Genomic DNA, 7273 nt, shown 5'->3' with positions numbered 1-7273 from the left:
TCTCTGGAGGAGGTTGTAGAATCCTTTGGGTACATGTCCAAAAGTGGTATATGTTCCTTGTCTTTTTCTCTTGCAACTTCTAATGTTCTTTCTTCGTTCCGTAACATTTAATGCTTTGATTATTATCTGACATGAGGTTTTTTGTTTGTTTGTTTGTTTTTCTGATCCAGATGATCTGGTGTTCTACCTACTTCTTATACGTTGATAGACATTTCCGTTCTTTAGACTGGGGGGATATTTTCTTCTATGATTTTCCTGAAAATATTTTCTGTCCCTTTGACTGAGTTTCTTCTTCTTCCTCTAGTCCTATCACTCATAGATTTAGTCCCCCTCCCCACCCTTTTTTTTATTTTTATTTTTTTGGCCTTCCCAGATTTTCTGAATGTTTTATGCCCAGATTGTGTTTTTTAAGATTTAACTTTTTTTTTTCCCCTGAAGTATCCATTTCTTCCATCTTGTTTTCAATGCCTGATATTCTTTTTCATCTCTTGTATTCTTCTGGTGAGGCTTACCAGAGGCTCCTGTTTGAGTTCCTAAAATTTTCACTTCCAGTTTTCTCTCAGTTTGGATTTTCTTGAATGATTCTATCTCTACTTTCATGTCTTGAATTGTTCATGTCATTTCATTCATTGTGTTTTCACAGACTTTATTTTTAATGGACTTAATCATATCCTCTTTGAGGTCCTTGAGCATATTCATAATACCTGCTTTGAAGTTTTTGTCTTTTGCTTCAACTGTACTGCATTTCTCAGGGCCTACTATAGTAGGGTTGCTAGGTTCTGTAGAATGTGTTGTCTTGGGTGTTAATGATTGTGTTTTTCTATCTGGATTTGGGATGATTGTAATTCTAGGTGTTGATATCTTGTCTGTTTTGGCTTTCATTACTTGATTTCTGTTGCCCTCTTTGGATCTTGGAATGTGTGGTGGCTGTAGATTGGTAGGGAGTGCTTCTGAGTTCTAGCTAGGTGTGGCCACTGGTGTTCTGGGTAGAATGTTTATCTTGATATTGGGGGCTGAGGCAAAGGAATGGGGATGGTCTAGAAGTGGGGGGGGTCTAGAAGGGAGGAGGAAGACTGGATCTGCCAAGAGGTTTGGAGAGGTTCCCAGGAAGTGGAGTCAGAGAGGACAGACCCTTGAAAGTGCTTTGGTACTGGGCTGGGGATGAGAGAAACAGAGAACAGGAAGGAGAGTAGAGAACATCTAGCTGATTTCTAGGATTCCAGGCAGAGAATGCCTTTGGGTACTGGAAGCTGACACAAAGTAACGGGGTGAGGAAGGCTGGGCCCCCTGAGAGAATCTGATGAATCCCCCGAGAATAGAGGCAGAGAGAAAGGATAAATCACTGGCCTGGGACGAGTTTGTGTAGATACCCTTTATTTTCTTAAAGATTTACTTTATTTACATATATTTGTCTAAGTATATGCCATGTGTATGGTTTCCCTTAAAGGCTGGCTGGAATTATAGGCAATTTTCACCACCTGACTTGGGTGCTGGGATCCGAACTCGGGTCCCCTGAAAGTGCAGCAGGTGCCCTTAACTACTGAGCCATCTCTCTAGCCTCATTTCTTTTGTTTTAAATGAGGATTCCCTATACAAGCCACCTGACCTGGGCTTTCTTTCTAGGATGTCTGTAAGCATAGATTAAATTTATTCAGTGGACAAAATCCTACATCTATTTCTAACTCAGTATGGAAATGTATCTTTGAAAGAATTCAATTTTTGAAAGCTTCATTTTTTTTTTCCATATGTAAAATGGGGATAGTTTCTGCCTCCTAAGAGCAGTAAATGTGAAGTTGGTATAAAAGAGCTCCTGAGATGGGTCTGGGTCGACCAACCTTTGCATTCTACATTTTAGTGCTCGGCTTGTTAACAATGTGCTCTTGCTTTACACTTCGGGGTCTCTTTTTTATCACCTGTATCATCAGTTGTGAGGAGCTCCATTAAAATGGTCTGAACTGCTCACCTATGAAGATGGCTCAGTTCCACCTCTGAAGCATCCTGGATGTCAAGAAGGACCTCTAGGGTTAAGTCAAGATTCTGGGTGAATTATCCACTGCTACAGAGCACAAATACTACAAGCTGGCTGGTATGAACGTCATTACTTCCTTGACAGGGAGGGAATGAATGAGTCTCTGTGCTCTAATTCACAGCAAATTGCTGGGGGATCTTCTTTTTAAAGACTTAATTTATGTGTGAGAGTATGGACCTGCCGGAGTTTATGTGCGCCACATGCATGCAGGTGCTCTTGGAGGCCACCAGGGGGCATTGGATCCCCCAGAGCTAGAGTAACTGGCAGTTTTGGCCTGTTTGATGCAGGTGCTGGGGTCTGAATCCAGATCCTCTGTGAGAGTGGTAAACCTTCTTATCCACTGAACCATTTCTCCAAGTCCCCTGGGGCAGTCTTCTTAAAATGATGATTCTGACTTAGCATGCAGAATGGGACTTTGATTTTGCATTTGCGAAATTTGTTTCCTGCAGCATTTTCGTGGTTTCATTTAAAAGTCTAATGATACACAATGAAACTGCTCGTCAAAACTCCAAGACATAGAAAATCAGAGGCGTATTTGCAAAATTATTTATTTATATTTTAAGCTTCCATTAAGATCTTTCTGAGATAGAATGGCTACGATGAAATTTACAAATCTGATATAAACATATTCACATTGATCTTATCTGAACACAATTCTGGAGATGGGCTCTAGATTAACTCAAGTTTTTGTTTCAAAACATATTCCTTTAAATGCTGTGGGTACTGTTCTTACAATGAGAATAAACTTACATTGTAACATTAAAAAAAAAAAAGTAACTTTAATTTGCTATCAAATAGCTGTCCAGATGCGGGGAAACCAAGCCCTCATAGTGCTGAGAAGTTCAAACCCCAACCGACTGACTTTCCTGCACGAGTGCTTTGGTTGTTAGGCTTCGGCCTGGTTTTTGGCTTTGCTTAATGCCTCTCCGGAATGCTGCACAACCGCGGGTAATCCACTCAGACCAGGACTTGACTAACGCTGCGCTCCAGTGCACTCGGCCTTTCCATGACTGGGAATACCTTTGAAAGAGGCAGACAGAGCAGCGTGCTCTCCTTTCCTTTGCTCAGCAAAGTAAAAACGGAAATCAAAAATTTTCCACATGTAAAAAAAAAAAAAACTTTTCCCAAGAAGCCTTAATTATTTCTTAAAAAAAAGGTTTCTCAAAATAATACCTTCTCCGAATGTCAATTTATAACTGAAACAATAGACCTGTAAGATGTATTCCTCTACCTTACAAGTCTATGATTGCATGATCTGTTTATATAAAACATGCTGATGGCCAGATACACAAACAGCACATTGAAGCTTCAAGGAGAGATTCACATTTAAAGTGGCTTAGCTAGAATTAAAGTTTTAAAAAAACAAATGGAAACATGTGGTTTATTCTAAACCACACCTCCTTACTGCTCTCCATTCACAAATTTACTTTTTAGGTGAAGACCTTTAGATAAAACAAATCCTTTCTCCCTTTATGAAAGAACAAAAGAGTAAGGCCTTTAAAAAGTAGAAGACAGCAGACGGGCGGTGGGGGTCTTCTCAGCAAGGGCTCCAGTACTTTCTCAAAGCCTAAAAAACAGTGCTTTAAAAAAGAAAAGTAGCAGCCAGGCGTTGGTGCACACCTTTAATCCCGGCAGTCGGGGGGGGGGGGGGGGGAGGGCAGAAGCAGGTGGATCTCTGAGTTTGAGCACAGCCTGGTTTATAGAGTTTCGAGACAGCCAAGGCTATAGTGAGAAACCCTGTCTTGAAAAACAAAACAACCAACCAAACAAGACCAAAAAGAAAGAAAGAAAGAAAGAAAGAAAGAAAGAAAGAAAGAAAGAAAGAAAGAAAGAAAGAAAGAAAGAAAAAAAAAAAACAAAAACAACAAAGTGGCTAAATGACCATAAAACACACAACTTGTGATTTTGAAGAGAGTCACTGAAAAAAAATCTAAGAGTCAAATCTATGTATCATTTGAGGATTTTACATTTGATGTCTTTACAGCTTTAAGCTATATTCCACATGGTTCCTTTAAGCGGTTTCTCAAAAATAAACTGTTGTACAAATGCATATATTTAAGGTATTTGTAGAATACCTTAAATTGTTCTTTTTCTTTCTTTCTTTCTTTCTTTTCTTTCTTTTGTTTGTTTTTTTGTTTTCAAGACAGGGTTTCTCTGTGTAGCCTTGGCTGTCCTAGACTCACTTTGTAGACCAGGCTGGCCTCAAACTAACAGAAATCCACTTGCCTCTGCCTCCCCGAGTGCTGGGATTACAGGTGCACGCCACCGCACCCAGCTTCTGTAGGATACTTCTTATATTGATCATCCCCCTTTATTTAATTAAAGTAGGGAAAAACAAGACATGAACACTTCACTAGAGTAGCATTTTGATTTTGAAAAAATTCTAAATTGTACTCTGAAACTTTTTAAAAAATCCTATTTACAGTCATTATACAATTCTTTATGTACACATAAATACAAATGTATAAGAAACACTAACCTACACCTTCCACAATATAAAAAATAAAAATTAAAAAGCATGACAGACTTGGCCCCACGCCAAGCCGATGGCTGGAGAAATGTGCCTGCTGTTCAGGGCTAGTGGCATTAACATTGAGGACTTGAAGCATCTCACATGAACACTTCATACAGGCTTATTTTACCTCTGATCTTAGCTTAGATCTAGCCACAGTTTTAAGCGGAAATATTTTTTTTTTTCCTGCTAAAGCTAATGCCACATAAGTAGCTGAGAAAAAAGATTTAGAGGAGGCATAATACCAGATGTCAAACAGTTAATGTATGGTTATGGGGAAGAATTAATTCTTTTTCCTGGAGGGAAAATCAGAACTTTCTGATAATAACAGTAGTGTGAAACCAGTGTGAACTACTGGACCACAGAGAGCGTGCCACGTCAGAGCCCCTGTAGAGGTCCGGGGCCGGCAGCACTTGACAGTTGGGCCCCGTAGAATCCCACAGAGTTCTAGTGGAAATGGCTTGAGATTTCCTTCTATTATGTAACTTCTCAGCCTGTTTGACTTCTTCTGTGTTCCTGCCCATAAGCAACAGTTCGCTCTTCTCTCGTTCCTCTTGCAAAGCAAAACTTGCTACTTTTTCTCCTTCACCTCTATGGCATGCCTCCACAGTGTGAAGTTCCTATGTGCAGATATGAGGTATCAAAAGGTCAGAAGCATGGGAATCCTGACCTGCACTAAACAAACAGTGAAAACTCTTCTTGAGTCAGAGAGGCTCTCTACAGTCAAGGCCTTTGCAGAGAGCTAAGTGCACTAGAATATAGAAACAAAGATTCTATGGCTGTTAATATATAAGACAGGTAAGGTCATGTGGTCTCCACATCTCCAGTTCTTAGAGAGGCTGGGCAGTAAGTACTTCAGGAAGACAGTTTACAGATAGTTCCCTGAGCTCTTGATGCAAACTCAAAGGTAGGTCCATGAACTCCAAGGCTTGGAGAGAGGAAAGTGCCTCCGCCAATGCTCCACTGCAGTCTTTTTCTAACAGTGGCTTTTTACTCCAAAGCAGTCTGTTCAGTGGGCTCGCTAGGACGTCAAGAACGCAGCTGCATCCATTTTGTAGAAGACAATGTCCCGAACGAAAGCTTTAAAAGGAGGAGAAAGGCTGTTTAAAGAAAGTAAAGCTTTATCCTCAGTTGAGAGCGCAGTTGAGTTAGTTCTGATCCTATTATGTTGCAAGAACTGGCAGAACGTGGGGCTTTTCTGACCTCAGTGGCTAGCTACTGGCCAACCCTCCTCTGAACAGAACTGCAGTCAGCCAGTTAGTTCAAAGAGAAAGAACTATGATAGGCAGAATGATTCCAGTACTCAAATGTTTTCAAAAATAAAGATAATAATATAATAACTGCTCTAGTTAGACGTCAAACTTAAAGGGTGTCTGGATTGTGTACACAATTAAAAAAACCATTAAAAACTGGGATTTTAAGGTTCTTAAAGTTGTTTTCTGGTAGCTATCCAGAATGTAATTTAAAGGTTCAATGCTCATTTGTAGTTTAAATAGTGAAATAGTGATTTGTGGGATTCCTGTAAGCATCCATTTGGAGACTCCAGTTCCTCTGCTGGCTGACTTCGGGGGGGCTTGATGTTCTGCCATTGACAGTTTTTTAGTTAGAGGGTTCAGAGAACCTACTGACGTGTTCCATGAACCTCAGTAAAGTGCACAAAGGCAAGTGCATCCTTTGGTATGGCTATGACCTCAAGGGAGGTGTGGAAGTCAGCGGTGCTGGTGCCAGGTTCCTGACGATGGTGCTGAGGCTGGCGATCTTCTCTTCTAGGAGGTAATTTTTCTTCTCTGCTGTTTTCTGTCGCTGTTCAGTCATTTCCAGAGCTTTCAACAACTGGGCGTTTTCCACGTACAAATCCTTCACCATGGCATCTGCTTTCGTATTCTTGCAGAGCTAAGACAGAACCAGAAACATCTTGATTCCATTTGTGTTAACCGCTCCCAAGTTTAAGGGCTAACAGAGAGGAAGTCACTTAGCAATGGCAAATCATTTCTGCTAGCTGTACTCTTTGCGCTAGTAACTTTTAAAGTGTTAATACTCAAAGAAAAACATGGCTTTGTTCTGTCTGTATTCCCAAATACCAACTCTAATGTTGTAGCTATATTATAAACAAAGAGTGGATTATTCTTTAAGGGCTCCAAAATGAATTTTCCCACCCAAATGAATCCATTTTCTAAAAATACCAAAAATCCTTCTCCAACATAGCACTTTTAGATGTCAACTGTGTTGACACCCACTCTTAACAGATGTTTTTCACCATTCAAAACTACAACCTGTAGTACTTATAAATATAGTAGGATAGTTCCAACATTTAGTGCAGGAATTATTTGGGCAATTGCTTTCCTTCACCCCATTTTCTATCAGTCCTCCTCCCCAAAAGGAATAGCATTTTTTTTTTTTTTTTTTGGTTAGAATCTCTAATCCACATCAAGAGGGCAAATTTGCTAGCCAAGCATGGGTGCTTTAATTCCTGCTCCTGTTAATGCCTTCAGTCTTCTTTCCCATTTGTAGCCAAGTTCAAGCAAGTAACAAAATGAGTGGCTGCCTTGTTAGCATTTCCGGGGTCATAATGATCTAGGGGACTGGCAGGTAGACCACATCTCAGAACCTACCTGTGACTGTGACTGAAAGGTTGTAACTTAACCATTTCTTGCCTTTCCCCTCTCTTTCTCTTAATTAAGATATTTCAATGACCCTTCATTGCCTATAGCATAAACTCCAGGCTACGAGGC

The 7273-nt window shown here is 40.2% G+C and overlaps 1 protein-coding gene across 2 annotated transcripts in view; it reads right to left on the bottom strand.

Moving 5' to 3' along the window:
• Positions 1-2567: 2567 nt before the first annotated feature.
• Nin (ninein) overlaps positions 2568-7273 on the bottom strand; it is a 100350-nt gene continuing 95644 nt past the window's right edge. For both annotated transcript variants that reach the window (XM_055595512.1, XM_055595515.1), the window contains one exon: positions 2568-6434. In XM_055595512.1, coding sequence (XP_055451487.1) covers positions 6225-6434 — 210 coding nt within the window. In that variant the 3' untranslated portion in view covers positions 2568-6224. The remainder of the gene's footprint in view (positions 6435-7273) is intronic.

Source organism: Psammomys obesus, unplaced genomic scaffold (assembly GCF_907164565.1).
Source record: "Psammomys obesus unplaced genomic scaffold, mPsaObe1.curated_primary_1811, whole genome shotgun sequence".
In the NCBI taxonomy this organism is placed as follows: Eukaryota; Metazoa; Chordata; class Mammalia; order Rodentia; family Muridae; genus Psammomys; species Psammomys obesus.
This window is presented reverse-complemented; position numbering and strand designations above follow the sequence as displayed.